At 40.2% G+C, this 24,249-nt stretch overlaps 1 protein-coding gene across 2 annotated transcripts in view; it reads left to right on the forward strand.

Moving 5' to 3' along the window:
• Window positions 1–24,249, forward strand: part of LOC122539943 (glucocorticoid-induced transcript 1 protein-like) — a 64,880-nt gene that overhangs the window by 11,317 nt on the left and 29,314 nt on the right. The window contains exon 2 of one of the 2 annotated variants that reach the window (XM_043675143.2): window positions 4,201–4,346. In XM_043675143.2, coding sequence (XP_043531078.1) covers window positions 4,201–4,346 — 146 coding nt within the window. The remainder of the gene's footprint in view (window positions 1–4,200; window positions 4,347–24,249) is intronic. The other variant, XM_043675144.2, reaches the window with a different exon arrangement.

Raw genomic sequence — 24,249 nt, forward strand, 5'->3', positions numbered from 1 at the left:
GGCAGAACTGCACTCTGTCCCATGCAGACTGTATTCTTGAATGAACTGGAGTGATGTGCTGTTGGTGAGCTCTGCAATGATATTGAGTTGCAAAACAGTAGGACTTAGCAAAATTCCATTTAGAGTTGGAAGGCTTAACAAGACATCTAGGAACAAGTCCCCACTATTGCATCAGGTTGAGACAGTTGAAGAATCTAAATGGTGGTGGGGACATGTTGATCCGATCAAATCTTGTTGGTATGCTGGAGTGTTAATGGAGCTATACTCCTCCACTGAGCTCTTATTTTCAGCAAGTTTTTAACCAGCTCATACAACTAGCCTTTTTTAAAATGTGGAGTATACAAAGCAAAGTTTTTAGCTAAACAGGTGTAGCCTCATATATTCCAGTTTGGAGTTTGCTGTTTTAATAAGTGCTGTTGCTGGAGCGGATGTGTAATCTTAAAAGATAGTCAGTGGGAAGTAGCTATTTTGGTCAATTATAGAAGTGTGACTGTGTAAGTAGATGAGAAAGTAAATTTTGGTTCCTTTGCACAGCAACATGTTGCAGATATGATCTGATAGTATTTAATTGAATGACTTTAATATCCATTTGCAATTCTAGTCATGTTGTCAACTTGGTTAAAGAAACATTTACAATTTGGCCTATTTATCTGATGTAGTTTGTCCTGTTAAACTGAACATCTAAGGTGCATGCATGCAAAATTTAAACACTTTTTCATATGCACCAAAAGCAAAGTAGAGCTGTGGATATGTACTCTAAAGTCTCTCATTATCTTGACTCTTCTCAATTTCGAATGTTTATTATATATTCCACTTTTTTTGTTTGCCTTCCCCGTATGCATAGTCCCTCACTTCCCTGGATTGAATGCCATTTGTTGTTTTACTACTCAAACAACCAAACCGTTGTCATTCTAGAGTCAACAGCTGTCCATTTCATTATTGACCATGTGGCTATTTTGTTATCTGTGAAGTTCTCAATCATCCCTTCCACATTTAAATTTTAAATCCTAAATATGAAGAAGTAACTCAGAAGTTTGAGGGCAGAGCAGTAGATGTGATCTATATTGACTTCAGTAAGGCGTTCGACAAGGTTCCCCATGGGACACTGATTAGCAAGGTTAGATCTCATGGAATAAAGGGAGAACTAGCCATTTGGATACAGAATTGGCTCAAAGGTAGAAGAGGTGGTAGTGGAGGGTTGTTTTCAGACTGGAGGCCTGTGACCAGTGGAGTGCCGCAAGGATCGGTGCAGGTCCACTACTTTTTGTCATTTATATAAATGATTTGGATGCGAGCATAAGAGGTACAGTTAGTAAGTTTGCAGATGACACCAAAATTGGAGGTGTAGTGGACAGTGAAGAGGGTTACCTCAGATTACAACAGGATCTGGACCAGATGGGCCAATGGGCTGAGAAGTGGCAGATGGAGTTTAATTCAGATAAATGCAAGGTGCTGCATTTTGGGAAAGCAAATCTTAGCAGGACTTATACACTTAATGGTAAGATCCAAGGGAGTGTTGCTGAACAGAGACACCTTGGAGTGCAGGTTCATAGCTCCTTGAAAGTGGAGTCGCAGATAGATAGGATAGTGAAAAAGGTGTTTGGTTTGCTTTATTGGTCAAAGTATTGAGTACAGGAGTTGGGCGGTCAAGTTGCGGATATACAGTTCATTGGTTAGGCCACTGTTGGAATATTGCGTGTAATTCTGGTCTCCTTCCTATAGTAACGATGTTGTGAAACTTGAAAGGGTTCAGAAAAGATTTACAAGGATGTTGCCAGGGTTGGAGGATCTGAGCTACAGGGAGCGGCTGAACAGGCTGGGGCTGTTTTCCCTGGAATGTCGGAGGAGGCTGAGGAGTGACCTTAGAGAGGTTTACAAAATTGAGGGGCATGGATAGGATAAATAGAGACAAAGTCTCTTCTCTGGGGTGGGGGAGTCCAGAACTAGAGGGCATAGGTTTAGGGGGAGAGGGGAAAGATATATAAAAGAGACATAAGGGGCAACATTTCATGCAGAGGGTGGTATGTGTATGGAATGAGCTGCCAGTGGAAGTGGTGGAGGTTGGTACAATTGCAACATTTTAAAAGGCATTTGGATGGGTATATGAATAGGAAGGATTTGGAGGGATATGGGCCGGGTGCTGGCAGGTGGGACTAGATTGGGTTGGGATATCTGGTCAGCATGGACAGGTTGGACCGAAGGGTCTGTTTCCATGCTGTACATCTCTATGACTCTACGACTCTCTTTGCCACAAATAGCAAGGGACCAAACTCCAAGCTCTGACTATTTTTGGTTCACAAAAGCATTCATCAGCCATCGCCATTTTGTTTCCTATCACTGAGAATTTTGGATCTCGTGCTCCAGTTTCCTGTATCCCTGGGCTTTAATTCTTTGAGGTGTGCCATTTGGGACCTTGTCAAATGTCTTGAAAATATGCATGGATGGCATCCAGTATACTCTCCTCAAAACTATAAATAGGAACATGAGTAGACTTGTTCATCCCCTTGAGCCTGCTCCCCCAGTCAATAAACCAAGGCTGATCTAACTTTCCACAATCCACTTTGGAGAACCCTTGTGTACCCGACAGCTATTTTTGCCTTAAATATACTCAAGGGCCCATTTGCTCACTCTGCTCTATGGCAAAGTGTGCGAAAGACACACTTCCCTCAGGATAAAATTTATCCTCCCCCTCTGTCTTAAATTGATGCCCTTTAATTCTGAGAATATGCCTTCCATTGTTAGACTGTCCCCTGAGGGGAAACATCCTCTCAGTATTTACACTATCAAGCTGCTTAAGAAACCTTAATGTTTCAACAAGATAACATCTCATTGTTCTAAATTCCAGTGAGTGGTGTCCTTTTGATATGGATATATGATTGATAAACGTACAGACCTGTATATATGAATGATAAATTCTGATCTCTGTATGCAAATGTTTACATATGTATGGCATGACCAACTGTACAGACCATCAAATTATTTTATGAATAAAATATATTTTTGAAATAAAAAGTCCTTTTGCTCATAAGACAATCCCTTCATACAAGGGATTTTTCTCAGTGAACCTTCTCTGAACTGTATCCAATGATCTCTTTCCTTAAATAAGAGGACCTTCTCTGCTCTCCATATTCAACATGTGGTTTTACCAGTACCCTGTACAGTTGTTGTAAATCTTCTCTCTTTCTGATAGTCCAACCTTGTTGAATTGAGGGTCAGCATTGCATTAGCCTCTCTGATTACCATCTGCACCTGTTTGCTAACTTTCTTAATCTTACCTTTTGAGGAAGTAACAAGGAGGTTAGTAAGATGTAACTTAAAGCCATGTTGATTATACTAATTCTGCCTTAGGAAGGCATGAATCAGTTTATCCCATTTCTCAATTTATTGTAATTAGTTTTGCAGCATTGAAGTTAGATTGACTGGCCTGTAATGATTTGGCTCACCTCTTACACTCAATTGCCTTATCTGAAGCTGTCGACAGACTGAACACCTCTAAAGCATTGTCATTGATTTTTGTCTGTTTTTTACCAGAAGCCTTCAACAATAAACTTGCATGCCATATACTAACAAAAGCATTTTCAATTTTTCAGTTTAGTGCAAGTGTATTTTAGAAAAACTTCATTGATCAAATTTGTACAGCTTTGCAAATATATCACTTTTGGTATAATAGTCTAATTTCAAGTTTTGGTTTTGCTTGTTTTTTATTTAAAGGATTTTTTTGTCTCTGTGGATCATACTTAATGGGCACAGAGTTTGGATTGAATTTCAGTTGAGATGTGACCAGAGCCTGGTGTTAAGTCTGCCTCTAATTTGTCCCAGATCTTGCAAAATCATTTCACTGCAAGTGTTACACTTTCATCCTTGCATCAGTACTGTAAGGTCAAAATTTCAGGGTGGTTTTATTGTCAATAACTCTTAAATTGAGTGATTCCATAAATTCATTTGATTTTCTAACTTGCCAGCAGAGATGAGTGTTTTGTCCAGTTTAGCTTCAAATATAAACCTATTAAGATTTCTACATTGGCAATATCACAAAGTGGGCTTCATCCAAAGTTTTTAAGCTGTCTAAATGCAAAGCAGTCATAGCAATAGGGTAATGGAAAAGTTTGGAAGTTTAAGAAAAAGATTACATTAAATTAAATGTGCAGGAATTTGGAGAGTAAGTAATACTAACCTTTTGAAATGAATTATCTATTCCAGCAGTTGAGAAACCTAAGACTCATCAGACAAAATCTTGCATACGACGCACCTCCTCCCTTGACACCATCATTGGACCTTACTTGATAGGACAGTGGCCACGTGATACTGACGTACATGCTACATGGGAGAATGAGAAAGCCACACAGGTATTATCGCTTAAGTTTTATAATGAACAAATGTCTGAAAAGCATCCATTGTTGGCCTTGTATTGATTAGCTGAATCTAAAATGTCTTTGACACTTACTCCATTTTGCTGTTCAATGTGAAATGGTGACTCTAGAGCGATACTCAATGTGCAGAACCACACATTGTGCAACTTCTTGCTGTTTAAAATTCTTTTGTCAAATCAAGTTTATCAATTTAACTCTGTGCTGTAAATAAAGGTCACCTCAGTCTTGAATTAATAGTTAATTAACAGTATTTTTATGTGAATAACATATGAAAATTTGTGACTGAAGAATATATCTTAGCTGTTGCTACTTTAATTGCTCACTGGCTGTCTTTGTACACAATCTCTTCCTGCTTTTTCCTCCTTATTTTGGGTAGCTAATTTGTCATTGGAATTCCAAATCTACCTTGAGAGCCAGTGGTGGTGATTATTTGTCAGATTTTCGAAATTTACAACATTGAAATTAAATTGCAGTACCAGCTGAAGTGAGGAATGAAACACCAGATTTCAAGTGAACTAAATTTAACAATAGATTGGTGAGGCTTTTACTAATTTGTCAGTCAAATACAAATTGAGCAAGGTATAATGTTGAGCTTTTAGTTTAAGTAAGGGAAATTGGTCAGTTGGAACTAAAGAATGTTACCCAAATGGGTATGCAGGCATTTTTAAAATGAGTTTAAAAGGTAAAATAACTCAAATGCTTCAAGATCAAAGGATTTGCTCACCTGAGTACAAACAAAATGCCAGTATGAGGTTTCACTGTCTCAAATGCACAGCTGAGATGAAAATAACAAACTGAAAAAAAAATTGATGCAAGTGGGCTCCAAGCTGAGTATAGGGAAATATCTAAATGATTTGTCCTTTCAAATTCTTTCAAAGCTGTATCCACCAGAATGGATGTCCCAGAAATCTAAAATGGCAGAAAACCAATCCTTGATGGAGGTGGAATTTGCCCAGAAGTATTGAGTTTTCATGGTCAAGGAAGTTACTGCGATGTGAGGAGTTAAGAGATAGACAATGGAGAGATCATTATAGAGACGTACAGCGCGGAAACAGACCCTTCAGTCTAACTCGTCCATGCCGACCAGATATCCCAACCCAATCTAGACCCACCTGCCAGTACCTGGCCCATATCCCTCCAAGTGCTTCCCATTCTCATACCCATCCAGATGCCTTTGAAATTCTCAATTATACTAGCCTCCACCACTTCCTCTGGCAGCTCATTCCATTCATGTGCCACCCTCTGCGTGAAAAAAGTTGCCTCTTAGGTTTCTTTTATATATTTCCCCCCTCCCCCTAAACCTATGCCCTCTAGTTCTGGACTTCCTCACCCCAGGGAATAGACTTTGTATATTTATCCTATCCATGCCCCTCATGATTATATAAACCTCTATAAGGTCACCCCTCAGCCTCCGACACTCCAGGGAAAACAGCCTCTGCCTGTTCAACCTGTCCCTATAACTCAAATCCTCCGACCGTGGCAACACCTTTGGAAATATTTTCTGAACCCTTTCAAGTTTCACAACATCTTTCCCAAATGGGTATGCAGGCATAGGAAGGAGACCAGAATTGCACGCAATATTCCAACAGTGGCCTAACCAATGAACTGTGTATCCACAACATGACCTCCCAACTCCTGTACTCAATACTCTGACCAATAAAGGAAGGCATACCAAACACCGCCTTCACTATCCTATCTACCTGTCACTCCACGTTCAAGGAGCTTGTGAACCTGCACTCCAAGGTCTTGTTCAGCAACTCTCCTAGGACCTTACCGTTAAGTGTATAAGTCCTGCTAAGATTTGCTTTCCCAATCTGCCACTTCTCAACCCATTGGCTCATCTTATCAAGAGCCAATTTTGGTGTCAACTGCAAACTTACTAACTATACCTCTTATGCTCACATCCAAATTATTTCTATAAAGGATAAAAGTGGACCCAGCACCGATCCTTGTGGCACTCCACTGGTCACAGGCCTTCAGTCTGAAAAACAACCCTCCACCACCACCCTCTCTTCTACCTTTGAGCCAGTTCTGTATCCAAATGGCTAGTTCTCCCTGTATTCCATGAGATCCAACCTTGCTAATCAGTTTCCCATGGGGAACCTTGTCGAATGTCATACTGAAATCCATATAGATCACATCTACTGCTCTGCCCTCATCCGTCATCTTTGTTACTACTTCAAAAACTCAATCAAGTTTGTGAGACAGATTTCCCATGTACAGAGCCATGCTGACTATCCCTAATCAGTCCTTGCCTTTCCAAATACATGTACATCCTGTCCCTCCAGATTCCCTCCAACAACTTGCCCACCACTGATGTCAGGCTCACCGGTCTATAGCTCCCTGGCTTGTCCTTTTTGCCTTTCTTAAACAGTGGCACCACGTTAGCCAACCTCCAGTCTTCCGGCACCTCACCTGTGACTATCAGTGATACAAATATCACTGCAAGAGGCCAATCAATCACTTCCGTAGCTTCCCACAGAGTTCAAGGGTACACCTGATCAGGTCCTGGGCATTTGTCCATTTTAATACATTTAAAGACATCCAGCACCACTACCTCTGTAATGGGCATTTTTCAAGATGTCACCATCTATTTGCCTACATTCTATAATCTTCCATGTTCTTTATCACAATAATACTGGTGCAAAATACTCATTTAGTATCCCCCCCTTAACACTCCTTAACTCTATTTGCCAAAGCTATCTCATGTCCCCTTTTTGCCCTTCTGATTTCTCTTAAGTATGCTCCTGCCTTTATACTCTTCTAAGGATTCACTCAAACAATCCTGTCTATACTGGACATATGCTTCCTTTTTCTTAACCAAACCCTCAATTTCTTTAGTCATCCAGCATTCCCTATACCTACTAGCCTCCCCTTTCACCCTACCAGTAATATACTGTCCCTGGACACTCTCTACCTCATTTCTGAAGGCTTCCCATTTTTCAACTGTCCCTTTACCTGCCAACATCTGCCCCCAATCAGCTTTTGAAAGGTCTTGCCTAATACCATCAAAATTAGCCTTTCTCCAATTTAGAACTTGAACTTTTAGATCTGGTGTACCCTTTTCCATCACTATTTTAAAACTAATAGAATTATAGTCACTGGCCCCAAATTGCTCAGTCACTTGTCCTGCCTTATTTCCCAAAAGTGGGTCACTGTTTGCACCCTCTCTAGTAGGTACACCCACATACTGAATCGGAAAATTTTCTTGTACACACTTAACAAGTTCCTCTCCATCTAAACCCTCAACACTATGGCAGTCCCAGTCTGTTTCGAAAGTTAAAATACCCTACCATAACCACCCTATTATTCTAACAGATCTGAGGTCTCCTTACAAACTTGTTGCTCAATTTCCCTCTGACTATTATGGGGTCTATAATACAATCACAAGGTGATCATCCATTTCTTATTTCTCAATTCCACCCTAATAACTTCCCTGGATGTATTTCATGGAATATCCTCCCTCAGTACAACTGTAATGCTATCTCTTATCAAAAACGCCACTGTCCCTCCTCTCTTGCCTCCCTTTCTGTCCTTCCTGTAGCATTGTATCCTGGAACGTTAAGTTTCCAGTCCTGTCCATCCCTGAGCCATGTTTCTGTAATTGCTATGATATCCCAGTCCCATGTTCCTAACATGCCCTGAGTTTATCTGCCTTCCCTGTTAGGCCTCTTGCATTGAAATAAATGCAGTTTAATTTATCAGTCCTACTCTGTTCTCTGCTTTTTTCCTGCCTGCCTTGACTGTTTGACTCTCCTTTGTTCTCAACTGTACCAGTCTCTGATCTTTCCTCACTATCTCCCTGGTTCCCAACCACTCCACCTTACTAGTTTAAATCCTCTCAAGCAAATGTGGAAACAAGAATGGCTGTTTTTCAAATCTGAGCACAAAGTGTGACCAGAAAACTATCCACATAGTTGAGTCTAGAATTAAGGAAGTGATCAGTGTGGGTTTCAATGCCAGGACAGATGAGAAATGCAATGGAAATGGAAGTTATCAATCATCTTGAGGATTTGTTTGGAAGAGTGATGCAGGTGACTACAGATCCATTTGCCCTGCCTTCTGAAGTATGAAATAAGGGAATTTGTGATTGGAATTGAAAGGTCATCTGATTGTAGCTTAGTAAGCAACTGTAACTGGTTTCAAAAAGGTGTGCTGTCTGACAGCTTTTGACTTTGAGAATACCCCATACCAAGTAGACCATAAAGCCCTCTGATTGTGTGCCTTTGTTTTCAAAAGGCCTTTGATCAAGTCTTCTGAAATATTTTTAAACTTGAAATTTTAGGGAATTCAGTAAACTTCAGCATAGATAAGAGAAAGATAGCATACAAGCCCTTGTTAGAAAGGGAATGCCAGGACTTTCAGGGCTGCTATCCTGAATGAAGTGTCTTATAGATCAGTGCAGGGAGCATCATTCACTTTGTAGTATAAATGACTGAACCACAGGAATGCATGGCATGATAGCCCTGTGGTTAGCACTGCTGCCTGACGGCACCAGGGTCCTGGGTTCAATTCCAACATTGGGTGATTGCATACAGTATACGTGTTCTCAGTATCTGTGTGGGCTTCAGTTGGCTTCCTCCCACTGTCAAAAGATGTGCAGGTTAGGTTGACTGGCCATGCTAAGTTTCCTCTTCGTATCCAGTGCTATTCAGACTAGGTGGTTTAGCCATGGTAAATGTGTGGTTACAGCGGTAGGGTGGCTGGCTGGGCCTGGGTGCGGTGCTCGTCGAATGGTGGAAGGGCCTTAACTGCATTTTAGGGATTCTATGATTCTAACTTGGTAAAAATAAGATACACTGATGCATTTCCAAATTTGATGAGCTTGGGGAATCCGAAAAGAAAATCTAGATAAAATAACCAATTTTACCATTGTAAATTGTAACATAGCAAGTTAAAATGTGGTCTGTGTAATTGCATGAATTTCATGCTGCTTTAGTGAAAGACACAGCCATGTTCCAATACTTGACTGTCCATCTGGCTAATGCATAGCAGTTAATGAAACCAATGTAATATATTCCACTTCTGAAATTGACTTTCGGATCATGTTGCAGGTATCATTACGTGACGAACCTTTTAAATACTGGTATAAGAAACGTTCTGGACTGTTTGAATGATGTGCAAACACTAGCATTGAACTTGAATGACCCTGATCTTGTGAAAGTAAGAATTTGACATGACTGAAAGCCTGGGTCATTGCAATCAAGGGGGAATGGTGTAGTGGTCGTGTCAGTTGAAGAACAGTTTTGGATGGTCAATAAATGCTGGTCTTAGAGACCATACTCCTATCCCATGAAATAATAAGGAAAGATGCGCAGTCAATGCACCATCAAGCTGCCATTTCGTTTGTGGCAAGATTAGTATGAACATTTTAGTTCCACCATGGCTTAGTTGAGCCTGAGAATTTGGGTTTGTGCTGTGTAGGAGAACCAAGTGACATGTGTTTTTAGTGGCTGCTGACAATTTTCAACTTTGAGAGCGGAGCTTCTCCATATTGATGACCTGAGAACTAAGACTTGCCAGGCTAACCATTTGAGACTTTTTTTTTCAAATTGCCTTTTAATTATCCAGTGGATTTATGAAATTTTACATTTTGTTCACTCCTGTGTTGGTGTGCTGTGCTGATATGCTTACAGACAAAGGTTGGGATTGTTAAATTTTTTTTTCAATGTGGTGGTGGGTTCCATAGCACAGTGGGTACAGTCCTTCACCACCTCCAGAGGTCTGTTGCACCTTATGCCTTAGAGGCCATCACTTTAGTATTTTATGGTCCCAAGAAGAAATGTCCCTTCCCACCTTAACCTGCAAAAACAGACTGACAACCATGAAGCAGCAGTGCCTACTCTGAATCTAAGGCTGTGACTACCTAACAATGTTTAACTCTGGGAGGCGTGGGCAAAATAGTTGATTTTTTTTTCTATTGGGTGGTTTGGTTGGAGGTTCTGGGGATGGGGTTCAGGGACAAGGGCAGCAACCAACCTCCAATCAGAATTTATAATGCCTACTTTTTAAATACTGTGTGAAACTGCAGCATGTGCTTGTCACGTAGGTCTGCAAGCTGATTAGGCAGCTTTTTGAAACATTCAAGCTTTACATGTTAAGTTTCTCTCCACCCCAAAACTATGGGCGATGAATAATCATCCTAGTTGCTGATTTCTTCTGTTGGTGTGCATCCTCCTTTACTAACAGCATTGGGGTGTCCCTAAGCCTCAAGGACTGCAATGATGCAAGAAGGCAGCTTACCACCACCTTATCCAGGGCAACTAGACATGGGCAATAAATTAACTGATCATCAACATGCACATCCCATGAATGTTTTTTTTCTTTGAAGAAAAAATCCTTCTCCCCATATTGTGGAATCCTGTGCATTATCCTACACATTTGGCCTCCATCTAAATTGCCCCATAATGATTTGCATTTGAGATCCTGAAACATCTCTCAATTTCCAAGTTGCATGCAGAGAGAAACTAAAGGTGAGATTTATGGTTAAATGGGTAGGAAATGGGCAGGAATTGCACTTTACCTACATCATTGAAAATTCTGCATGGTTTTGTTTTAAAGCGGAAAATGAAGTCCTGCTCTACATCTTGCTAGTTGTGTTCCTTTCTGGGGGTTGGGAGCTGTCTCTGAAATTAGATGTTTTTTCATTTGCATCTGTTCTATATAAATTTCATGCCTATTGAGGTGAGTTGAATCCCATGCTGGTGGGCAGACTGCTTTCTTCTCCCATATTTGATGTTGGTTTCAAGGACTGCCAAAATGTGTTCGAACTAAGTTTCAATTTCCCACACCAACTATCTTTGTCCTTGAACTGAAGCTGTCAGCTTAGTACTGAATTATGAGCCCTCTTGCACTGTATGCTTGTGACCTCTAGGAACTCAGTTGAGGCCACTTGCTTAGAAGCTTTGTAAAAGCTGTCATACTTTTTTTAAACTTCAGCTGTCTAGATTCAAACTTGGGTTTCAGAGGTGAAAGCGTAATGTTCTAATTTACTATCCATTCCAAGCTTTGAAAGAGCCCTATATTGTCTTATTTGTGTGTAGGCAAAACTACTTCATTTTCGTATGCAGTAATATTGTTAGCTTGAGACAGATTTCAGTTTTATAATCCGAATTTGTCTCTTGCTTGACATGCTATGTGTGTAGATGTGCACCCACTGAGGTGTAAGGTTTGATGATTACTGCTGTTGACTGCATTTTGTCAAATGCAATTTCATTTTTAAAAAAATAAACAAATGCTGTACCTTTTTGACCAAATGGGCTTTCTACATGAAGGATTCAGACAGACAAATCCTGGTTGCTGATTTAAGAGAATTACTGATGTTGCAACTTAAATTGATGCAATTGTTGCTGTAGAGCGATGCCAATGACAGACTTTCCTGTGTAAGTTTTGGGTATATTATGTTGTGATATTGGTTCCTGTTTATTAAATTCCTGCTATTCCTACGCATCTGGCTGGAATCTATTTTGAGAAGTTGCTGGGATCTGCCCAGTGTCAGCCCCCAGATTCAAATGTTGAAATGTTTCCTTGGTTAGCCTCCCATCTTCCACTTCATGTTGATTCACTTTAAAATGCCCATTTTCTATCCTGAACAGTAACTGGTCACCCACCATTGCTGACTTGCACTCATAAATGTGCCTAATCTTTGTCCTAGTGTTTAATACTTTCTTTACTCATTACTTAGGCTCTCAGCACATGCATAGCATAGGACTGCTCAATATTGCTGAATATAATACCTTGACCAGCTACATTCTGTGGAAGGTATATGCTGTTTGGGAGTAGTTTTCTGGATGTTGATTGAAACAGGAACAGTTCGGTCACTTTGATTTCAAGTCAGGCACGTGGCTGACAGGTGTTTCCATGTGCCTTTTACATCGCTTATCCAGCTGGTTCCTTCACTGTCTTAGCTTCAAAATCTTAAATTTGCCTTGCTAACTGTGTGTGTGTGTCCATGCACCAGTGGTTCAAGAAGACAGTTTTCACCAGCTTCACAATAAAAATTTTAATGGAGCAGTAATATGACTAAAAAAAAACTGTAAAGATGGGTTTTCTTCTCAAAATAGATTTTACTAGGATAGAAAAAATGCATACTTTTTGAATTGTGATTGATCCATTGAATAGAGATTTAGAAGAAAGAAATGTCATCAAAAATGCCTTGATCTCAGTTCATTTCAACTTAAACCAAGAATTAATTAAATAACCTCTTGTCACTTTTCATATGTCCAAATAATACAAATTTGGAAGCTTCAAATTCAGTTTATTATCTACATGCACCAAGAAGTTAACTAATTGAAAATATCTCCCGAGCTTTTGTGGAAGTTTGAAATGGTCAGCTGGTGTTGAGTTGGCAGAAAAAAAACCTTTCTCACTTTTAATGTCTGACTCATTCAATGTCTGGATGAAAATAACTGCAGAAATGTTAAGCCGATTGCCTAACACAAATAGAACGTGCACAGGCTTAAAGTAGGTGCAGAGTGCTTGCCTGCCTGTTTTGTTGTTGGACTTCTGCCTTCTGCACTTCTCCTCTGATTCAGAAGGAATTTGAGACTGTTGCCATAGATAAGGCCCTCGTAAGTATGTAAAGATCAAGGTCTCAGAACACTTGGGTGTCAAGGGGATGTTAATTTGAGCCAGTGCCCGAGATGAGACGTTGTGCAAGCTGCAACCTTGCTTCAGGGTCCAGCTAAGCATTTTAAGGGATTTGTTTGAAGGTCAAAAAAGTCAGGAAATTGTGGACTCTTCTTCATTTGGTGTCCAAAAGCACATTCCTTCATCTTGAAGATGGTTCCTGCAAAGACTCTTGCTGGTCAAGTGATATTCCTGTTGATTATGGGTGGTTGACAAATTCCAATGTTGAAACCAAGCCTGATGTGAATTGAGACTTCAGATATTAGGAATAGCATTGAATTCAGTAGCATGTGCACTATGTATTTTTGGTATGACATGATACTGAATTTGTCCAAATCTAACATTTTAGCAAAATTCAATCACTTGGTGATTTTTACACTGCACAACAGACCAAAAACACTTCTGTGTATCATTTGATAATGGGCACACTCCAATATTGAGAACGTGCATAGAGATTTTCTCATGATAGCTGTTGTTTAGGAGCATTACAGACATTTAAGGTCAACCCTACCAGTTTGAAAGGGATGTGTATGACTTGAAGATTTCCCGACAATAATGGTAGTGGAAGCCAATTTTGCTGCAGCTACAGTGAATGCAAGTTGAATCTTGATGGCCAAGTCTTTTATTGTTGATTAAATGCTAATATAGCTGGAAAGTGAATCTGTAAAGTAGGTATTCCTTTTTTCTTCCTGCACTGCCTGTAGCTTGCTTTAGCTGTTCATGAGCTTCAGTCAGCACCAGTTGAATAACTGCATCTTAAAATAAGTTATATGCATTGCTGTCTTAGGTAATACAATATACTGTATGTACACCCTTATGCAATGCATGTCTGTTTGCTTTATTCCCTATATATTTTAGCCTACGACTATCTAGAAGTGCAGTCAAAATGCAATTTGTTTCAGGCAAAGAAACAACCCTTTTGAGGGAGAGCAATAAGTGTTCTGATTTGTAATATAAAATATAGTGTCAATCTTTGATTTGTAATTAGCTGTATATTGCATCTTGGCTAACTCATTCATGTTGAATTTTTGTATTATGTCATCTGTTAATTTTGATGGTTAATTTTAACTGGAATAACAAGTTGATTTTTTACTAAAGAGCAAACACTTTAATGCAGTAACAGCCTGCACTGTAAATATTCTTTCCCAAATTCCTTCTAAACTAGAAACAGCTGCTTGGGTTTATTTAGCATGTTCAACATGGTCACAACTCCACGTCCTTCATGGTCTTAACAGTTCAATACCAGGCTACAGATGGAGCTGTTGCGACAAATAAAGAAAAGCTTTATCAGAGACACATTGTTATCTTTGATCTGATGAAGTAAATGGGTTTTGCTGCCTTTCAGGATTCACTGAAAGCTTTTAGACTAATTTGGCTCCAAGACTAAAAACAAAAATATCTTTCTGGACTACATTTGTGCAAACAATATGGTGGAGTTTTCTGGAGCTTTTACAAAGGATGGATGATCTTAATTGGGTTGGAAGCAAAAAATTCACAACTGTAGGTTATAGTTTAATATTAGAATTAGCTTTATTGTCATATGTACTCAAGAGTACAGTAAAAAGTTTACAAGTTGCCACTTAGAGTACTTTCTTGGGTCTAAAGATTCTGAAGTACAAATTTTTAGGAGGAAAGATTAGAAAAATCAAGAAAAGTTCAGAGTAACAGCCCTTCTATCCAGCTCCATGCTGGCTCCCAGTCTGTTGTGCGCGCTGGGCCTTGACTCCAGACCACATGGCGTCACCCCTAGGCTTTTGAGGCCGGGAGACTGCTCTGAAATAATTTCAAATCTGAAGGTCCACACCGAGGCCATTCTGGGCTGCTGAGAGACCGGCCATTCAGCTTTCCTGACTTTCGTGTTAGGATCCTCTATCGCATTCATTAATATATCTTGAATGTTCTCAAACACTGCAGCTGTTGGAATTAAGGTCATGACTGCAATCATGGCCAAAAATGAGATGTGGTCACAAACTTGACGATATAGTTTAGTTATGTACCTGACATGATTGATTCCACCAAACTCTGGTGAGTGAAATGTTTTCCTGCTATTTGGCTCATTTGTAAACCTGTCAATATCAGGAAATGCTTAGTGCTGAAGACGTCCCTTAATGTGATGTTTGACTCATGAAATGTCTATCATCGTCAGTGTGGCTTGTTAACTGCTTAAACTGTGGGTAAATGTTGGCCAAGCCAACAAGCTCATCCAAGCAAAGCAGCCACACAGGCTAACATCCAACCTGATTAGAGTGGGCTGGCAAGTGGGATGAAGTGGAGAAAAAAGGAGGTTAAAAACGAGGATTGCAGACGCTGGAAACCAGAGTCGAGATAAAAGTGGTGCTGGAAAAGCACAGCAGGTCAGGCAGCATCCGAGGAGCAGGAAAATCGACGTTTTGGGCAAAAGCCCTTCATCAACTTCCAACACATTCCACCCTGACCTTAAATTCACCTGGACCATCTCTGACACCTCCCTCCCCTTCCCTGACCTCTCTATCTCCCATTAATGACGACTGACTTGCCATTGACATTTTTTTACAAACCCATCGACTCTCTCAGCTACCTGGATTATACCTCTTCCCACCCTACCTCCTGTCAAAATGCCATCCCATATTCCCAATTCCTCCGCCATATCCGCTTCCAGGAGGGCCAGTTACACCACAGAACACTCCAGATGGCCGCCGCCTTTAGCAATCGCAATTTCCCTTCCTGTGTGGTTAAAGATGCCCTCCAACGCATCTCATCCACATCCTGCCCCTCCACCCTCAAACCCCACCCCTCCAACCATAACTAGGACAGAACCTCCCGGTGCTCATCTTCCACCCTACTAACCTGCGCATAAACCACATCATCCGACGACATTTCCATCACCTCCAAACAGGCCCCACCACCAGGGATTTATTTTCCTCCCCACCCATTTCCGCTTTCTGTGAAGACCGTTCCCTCCATGGCTACCTAGTCAGGTCCACGCTCTCCTGCCATTGCAGAAATTGCAAAACCTGTGCCCATACCTCCTGCCTCACCTCCATCAAAGGCTCCAAAGGAGCCTTCCACATCCATCAAAGTTTCACCTGCACATCCACCAATATCATTTATTGTATCCATTGTTCCTGATGCGGTGCCCTCTACATTGGGGAGACAAGACACCTCCGAGCAGAGCGCTTTAGGGAACATCTCCGGGACACACGCACCAATCAATCCCACTGTCCTGTGGCCCAACATTTCGACTCCCCCTCCCACTCTGCCGAGGATATGCAGATCCTGGGCTTCCTCCACCGCTGCTCCCTCACCATCTGACGTCCAGAGGAAGAACGCCTCATCTTCTGCCTCTGAACACTTCAACCCCAGGACATCAATGTGGATTTCACCAGTTTCCTCATTTTCCCCTTCCCCCAGCTCCAGCCTTCCAGCTCAGCACCTCCCTCATGACCTGTGCTACCTGCCTAATTTCCTTTCCATCTATCCACTCCATCCTCCTCTGACCTAATCACCTTCATCCCCAACCCTGTTCACCCATTGTACTCTATGCTACTTTCTCCCCACCCCCACCCCCCTCTCATTTATCTCTCCACTCTGCAGGCACCCTGCCTCTATTCCTGATGAAGGGCTTTTGCCCAAAACATCAATTTTCCTGCTCCTCCGATGCTGCCTGACCTGCTGTGCTTTTTCAGCGCCACTCTAAACTAGACTGAAGAAAAAAGAGGCTCAGTTCAAAGGTTTGTATTTTGTAGTTCTCCTTTCACGTTGCATTGAAATGATAGATATTGATTGCATCATAGTTATCAAATAGAGGTGCTTGACAGCCAACTTATATCAACACGAAGTGCTGGGTAGACACGTGAGTAGGTATAAAGCCTATGCCTCTAAATCACGGCTAATTCTCTTAGACCACCTTTGGGCTTTCACCTCTATAACTGCCTATGTCTAGGCTTCCTTAATTAGTTACGATTGCCTAATGTTGCCAGCCATAGAAGATGTTCTTCCTTGACAGCCTTTAGTAATACTTCTGGGAGCACATTGCTAAAGCAAACTCAATTTTTTTTTTTGCCTTATCCCTGGCATCTCCAGGGATATTGGATGGGCTGGGGGTTGGGGAAGAAGGAGGAGGAGGATGATTATGAGCTCAGTTTAATGATTCTCCTTGATTTTGTTGAGTGCTTTTAAGATATGGATTGTTTCTTGTCTTGACAATTTTAAGAACGTTAAATACATGATATGCTCAATAGGTTTGTAAATGTGGTTGCAATTAAATGTTGCAGTGGCCATGAATAGCCATGACACACAAGGCCCAATTTCATTTGTTGATATGGAAATAATTTATGAATGTTTGGTGTGTGGAGAAATTGCTGGTTTTTTGGACTTTTTAAAAATAAAAATGCACCATTGTGCTTTTAAAGACTGTCTGAACAAATAGAACAACTTGGTTTAACCCTTACTGTTCCTTCATGTAATGGTGTGCACAATGGTTGGCTGCTTAAAAGCCTGAAACAAATCTTGAGCTCATTGCTTTACTTTGATTTTTGGATGAGTGCTTTGATTGGGCACAGCTGACTCTTGATCAAGTCTGATCCTCTATCCCAAGTTAATAAACAGCTACTGGTACTTCAATTTTTTTCAGAAGAAAAATAGTTTTAGCATGATCCAAGCTGAGCATAATCCTCATGCAGTATGCACTAAAGTGCCCTCTATTTGGCTCATGCAAAATGTGTGCACTGGCCTTGTTTATTAACAGCAATATCTAAAATTACCAACTGAGGTGATAGTTGGAATCCTAATCCCTGACTATAGGAGAGATCTGATGCCAAATGTGATATGAACCAAACTATAGATCTTAGTTCAAAACTTCATAATCTTGAACTTCAGAATTTTACTGTAGTTTGCTTTTGCAGTTTATAACCATGCACTGTTGCTGACAAATGATTTTTATAATGTACTGTTGGAGTTTTAGTAAACTGAGAAACTTTCCAGGAAACTGGTGTTTTGAATGTTCTCTGTTCCTTGTTCACGTTGACCTGTTTATTGTACTGGGATTTCTGAATTGGCATTTAATCATGATTGGTTGGTCTTGATATTTAGGGCACCTGTAGAACTGGAGTAACAAAACAGGATGTCCTGCTGTTTCATTTCCTGTACAGATGGTATCACAGTCTCTGGGTTGAACAACGTGAAATGTGGCTTGAAAAAAGATGGTGAACATTCTGTACTTTTAATTCCCAAAGGATGTATCCCTCATTTAGCCAAGTTTTATATCTTGTTGCAGGACACCTGATTTTTGTCAATGGGGGAGTGCTACCATTATGACTATCTATTAATGACCTTTTCATATATTGGCATCCTGTGCTAAAGTTTTTCTTCCTGTTGTTTTCATTGCAAAATGCTTCTCACTTAATTTACAATGTTGAATGATTATAATTTGTATTTGTGTGACAGTATTTAATGCTGCATGGATTATTCTTAGATTGGAGTCAGTGATAATTCTGGAAGCACCAACACTTCATCCTTTGTATAGTGTAGCTCATGATGTCTTGAGATCCAGCAAATTAGAAGAGATGTCGTGTGTTATACTGCTGCTGTGTTTCACAGCTCAAATCGACATAAATTTGTTTGAAATCAGCTTCACTGAACGTGCAGTCTGCCTTCACTTTTTGGCATCAATGTAATGTGGATTTATTTGCATTTGGAAGTTTATGCATTGTGGTGCAAAGGGAACTCCCATCACCACCCAAAGTAAATCTCATAATCTGAATCAGGCAAATCAATTATTAGTGTGTTAAACAGCCAATGCAATCAGTTCTATTCTTGGGCCAAGTCTTATGGGGCCTGCATGGTCATGTGCAGTAGTGAGTCACTTGTATTTTGATAATCTTGACACCTAGAAAACCTGTCAATGCGTGGTTAGTGCAGAATCTTCGTAACACGAAAACAAAAGAGCCTACTGCAGTAATCTTGGTTTTGTGCATATAGATAGTGGTTTGCAGCCAGCAGAACTGTGGTGACTAGTGAATGATCAATATAGAATAATTATTCAGTGGTTATTGAAGGCACACTAGTCTTCTCGTTATGTCATGTGACCTCATTTGTAGTATTAAATACCTGATATACATTTTCAACCAATATGTAACTGAATCAGTTCTCCCATGGTAATCTCTCTCCTTTTGAAATAATCAAGACGAGCAAACCTGATCAACTATTGCCAACTGTAACAGTCGACTTATAATTGAATAGGATTCTTCCAAAATCTCTGTTTAGCTTGTTGGTCAAAGATCTAATGAGCAGCAGAAGTTTTGAGAAAGCAGGTTATTTCCACTTTAACTGATGAAGGAGCGGTGCTCCAAAAGCTAATTCTTCCAAACAAACCTGTTGGACTTTAACCTGGTGTTGTGTGATCTTTAACTTTGTTTTTTTAAATTGAGTAGATTAAGATTTTGATGATTAATCCACTGTCTCAAGTTTTCAGAAGTGGCTTGTTTTGCTTTCCCACCCACACATGCACCAACTTTACTTTTTTTAAAATGATTTGCTTCCTGATTTGGTTGTTTCACTTGGCTGTTTCAGTTTCCAGGGCTGATCAAAGGGAGCCAGATGTATGAGCTGAAAGGGAATATATATTCACCATGCAGCAACAGAGGACTTGAAGATGTGCATTAATTGTATTCTAAAATGGACAGTTTATTTCTGAAATTTGACTGTTTGAACACTAGTAATATGATCAAGAAAATAAAGCAATATAATTGTTTATGCATAATATTGTTTCCCCAGTGCTTCATGCAGCACACTGATACAAAATATTACGTTTACTAAATATGGAAAATGGTGGTGTTTTTGTTTCCCATTTTAGGAACTATAGGACCTATAAATTTAGCTTTGTCTCATTGGATAACCCCTGAGGAACAGAATGAATGGAAATTTGTTTTAATGAGATGAGGTTTACTTCAACCCTTTCCTTGTGCACCCGGTCAAATCCTGATCAAAGTTAATGTTGGTCATTTTGTAGGAAATGGATATTATTGCCTCCAAGGTTAGACTAGGTGAAGAAAGTCAGAACGAATGGAAACTTGTAATGATAAATCACACTGAGAGGCATGATTTTAAACTAGAAATCTATCTTCTGAAAGCATTTCTAATTTGGTAGACTGCTTTGAATATCTCACTTCTCTTGATTACTCATTTTATCAATGGCAATTTAGAAGCAAGTTCTATTTAAGCTGTAAACAAAGTTAAATTTAACTTTTTTTTTCCAAATCTATGGTCCAATATGCCATAATTGTTGGGGAGGATTATTGGAGCAGAGATTCTGAATCAGTTGGTTAATGCTGTAATGCTTATTTTGCTGTATGTTTCTATTAAATGAACTGCTGTCATGTGCTGCATTTAATATCACACCTAAAACACTTTTCATTCAATAAAGGCAAAAAATTCCAAATTTGATGCATAGGCTTTCTTTTCAATAGCAGAATGTTTGGTAGGCCTTCATAGTGCTATTGTTAAAGTGTTGTTTGAGCACATGATTTTGGAATAGTGATCTGTGGCATTTGTGGATTAAATCAAGTTACTTACAGCCTTTGGATTAGAAATTAGGAAAAATGCATGGCTCTGCATGCTATATGCTTCTGGCAAAGAGATTGGGTTTCACACACTACTCATTATTAAGACAGGAAACTTGTGCTGTCTTTTTCTAACCTGTAAACACTGTTCTAACAGAATTGCCATAAAACCCTGTCAAAATTGGGCGGTTTCCCTGAAATACATTCAAGCAACCAGCACCAGCTTCTTTCTGGGTTGATGTGGTTTTGAAGAATTTTTTTTGAGAAAATCTTTTTTTTTTAACTTGAGGAAAATCCTAGAATCTCAGCAATTCTTTAAATTCCATTCTAGAGCAAGTGTCTTCATAATCAGACAAATTTCCATCAGGTTATTCTGTTATCTTTGGTTTATCCTGTGTGTGGAATGTTAAAACTTAGCTTTTGGTTGAGATTTCAAATAAATGCATGAAAAAAATGAGCAAATTCAGTCAAGACCTTGCAAAGAGAATTAGGTTAAAAGTAGTCCCCGAGTTTGTCCTGGAGTCTGTTCACAAGTCAACTTGTATGCCAGTTGGAATAGGGTGTTGCCATTTGTGCATACAGGAAATGTTAATATGTCAAGTCTTTAAAATTACACCTCTGTGGGATCTCGTTTTGTAACTATAAGCAGATGTTTGGAAATCAGTGACACCCTGTATTTTCAACTATTTAGAGAAGCTTTGCACGACTGGGTAAGGGCAGGGAAGTGGAGCCAGATGAGTTGCCCCTTCAGGGAGCCTGTGTCCATGTAATTGGCGAAATGATTTCTTTGTGTAACTACAGTGGTGCTGAGAGTCATTCAGTCTATTATGATTGTATGAGGCTGCACCATTGTTGAATGGTGTTGGTATTGAAGTAAGACAGAATTTTAACTAAGCAAGAATCGAGCAGAACTGCAGGAGTGATGTATGTTACACCTTCAAAGACATTGAGATGTGGTCAGCTATCTGCGCACAGCTGCTGCTGGCTAGGTGGGAGCAGAGATTGAGCAGCTGACGACTTCTAACCAGCACCAAAGGCAAGCTTCAAGAAATAGTTGGACACTTGTTCTTATAACTTTTCCTGATCCCGGATATTCTTCCTGCAATGACTTTCCAGCTTGACCTACTTTAAAATAGAAGAAATCGAGTTTCAGATGAGCTGCACGGTCAATAAATGTATTATGCATTATCAGGGTGTGTTAAGAAGTGGCTGTTAAATGGCCTACTTTATTTAACCAGTGTTGATTTTTATAAATGTAGGTAAGCTCACATGTTGCCCACTTCCTTTAACTTTGGGCCTTTTTTGTGGTTCGTGTACATTGTGCTCTTGCAGGCAATTCTGGAACACAAACAAGAAAAACCTTGTATTGTGGTAACTTTCAAAGCACAAAATGCAAAGGATTTCTGCTGGGTTTATTGGCAAAAATGACTTATTAACTGCATCAGTGCATTTTTGGTTGCATGTTTTGAATGAGAGTAAGATAGCAACATTTTCCAAATTCTTCCAAATGGGGTAATTGAGAGTGATGTAACCAGAGATTTGAGATGTGGAGGTGGTAGGTAAAAAGAAATTTGTTACTTTTTGAAGATATGCTAGGTTTATTTTAGCTCAAAAAATCTGCAGGTGGATCACTAGTTTTCACGTTGCTGAAAGATGCTGTTTCTGAACTATTAAAGACTGCAAGAGACATTGGTAGCCTGAAGGTAGCTTAGCAGCTGACTGTTTTTGCATGTTTTCTTGTTGTGATTTGCTTCAGTAGCTAGAGTACGATGTTTTCAACTTGAAATGGACTTCTACTATGTCCCTGCAGTGCTTCACTCAGTGCAATGTTTGCTTGTTTCTGTTACTCGGCTAAACGTCTCCTCAACTACGAGAAAGTGAGCACTGCAGAAGCTGGAGATCAGAGTCAAAAGGTGTGCTGGAAAAGCACAGCCGGTCAGGCAGCATTCGAAGAGCATGAGAGTTGATGTTTCAAGCATGAGCTCTTCATCAGGAATGTGGAGGAGCCCAAGGGGGCTGAGAGATGAATGGAAGGGAGGTGGCGCTGAGGGAAGGTAGCTGGGAATGCAATAAGTAGATAGAGGTGGGGGTGTGATGGTAATAAGTTGGAGCAGATAGGTGGGAAAGAACCCTGACAGGTAGGACACTTCAAGAGGGCGGTGCCAAGTGGGAGGGGAGGCGAGGAAACTGGTGAAATCGACATTGGTGCTGAGTGGTTGGAGGGTCCCAAGGCAGCAGATGAGGCTTTTTTCCTCCAGGAGTCGGGTGGCTAGAATCTGGCAGTGGAGGTGGCTCAGGACTTGGATGTCCTTGGTGGAGTGGGAGGGGAAGTTGAAGTGTTTGGCCACAGGACGTGATTTAGTGCATGTCCCAGAGATTTGGAACGTTTCAGAACAAGTTGGTGTCCTGTCTACCCAATGCACCTCCACACACATCATTTACTGTGTCTGTTCCCAATGTGGTCTCCTCTACATTGGGGACTCAGGATGCCAACTTGTGGAATGTTTCAGAGAACATTTCCCCCACCACCACCACCATTCCTGATGATGAGTTTGAGCTTGAAACATAGACTCTCCTGCTCTTTGCTGCCTGACAGGTTGTGCTTTTCCAGCACTATACCTTTTGACTGAATGTCTCATCATGCTTCCTCAAAGCAAAATTCAACAGCATTTTAGAAATCATCGGAGCATTGACATGTTCTTCTGATGAGATGTGCCCATCAGGTAAATGTACAGAAGCACAGGTTAGACTTCAGGGTCATTTAAAGGCTTGTACTTTATTAATGGAACGTTGCATTCCATCTCTGAACCACCATAGGGCTCATATCTTCAAGGTAACTGTTGCCAGGTGCAATGTTCTCAAAGTTGTTTCAAATTTGTGCAAACATTTACTATGTTCTCTGCCCTAGAAAAGTTAAATCAATCAGGAAGTAGCTTTCAGCTAGTTTACTTAAGCTGACATTCAAATATCCTATGCACTCCTGACAAATTAGCTTCAGTACCTGTCCAGTGTTTTTTGCAACTGAATATTTTTAATGCAAACGTGAGAATGTAAAATGAATCCTGGAGTGTTTTTTTTTCTCCTTAAGAAGACTGCACATTGGGTATTGATGTTTCCAAATCAGAGAATTGTGACAAAGGCTAATAATTTCACTTCCCTAAAAATATAAGTAATTCCAGCACAATTCTAGAGCAATAGCATTCACCAGTTCAGAAGTGCATAGGCTGTGGCTAGGCAGGAAGAGTTCCATCAATTTTTTTTTTATGTAAAGGAAATCCTCGAACACAACTGTTGGTATACCTACACCAAATGGACTTCAGCTCATGAAGGTAGCTTCACCATTGCCTCACCAAAGGAGTTGGTGGGGTGAGCAACAAATATCAGCTTTTCTGGTGATTTAATGTTCAACAGAAGTCTGCAAAGAAAAATATGAAGTGGTAGAGGTTGGTATAATTAAAACACTTAAGATGTTTTGGACAGGTACATGGATAGGAAAGGTTTAGAGGGATATGGGCCAAATGGGAAACTGGTCGGCAAGGACGATCTGGACCGAAGGGTCTTGTTCTGTGCTGTATGAATCTGACTGAAGATTGTGTACAAGAGAGATTTTCAAATTATACAAGAACTGAAGTGATGATTATTGAGTAGGATTGAACAGGTTAAATTTCCTTCTCCAGAAGGAAGATTGAAAAGTAACCTGATAAAGGTTATGA

Source organism: Chiloscyllium plagiosum, unplaced genomic scaffold, assembly GCF_037043375.1.
Source record: "Chiloscyllium plagiosum isolate Xiang-an unplaced genomic scaffold, Cpla_swu_hap1 HiC_scaffold_32, whole genome shotgun sequence".
Taxonomy (NCBI): Eukaryota; Metazoa; Chordata; class Chondrichthyes; order Orectolobiformes; family Hemiscylliidae; genus Chiloscyllium; species Chiloscyllium plagiosum.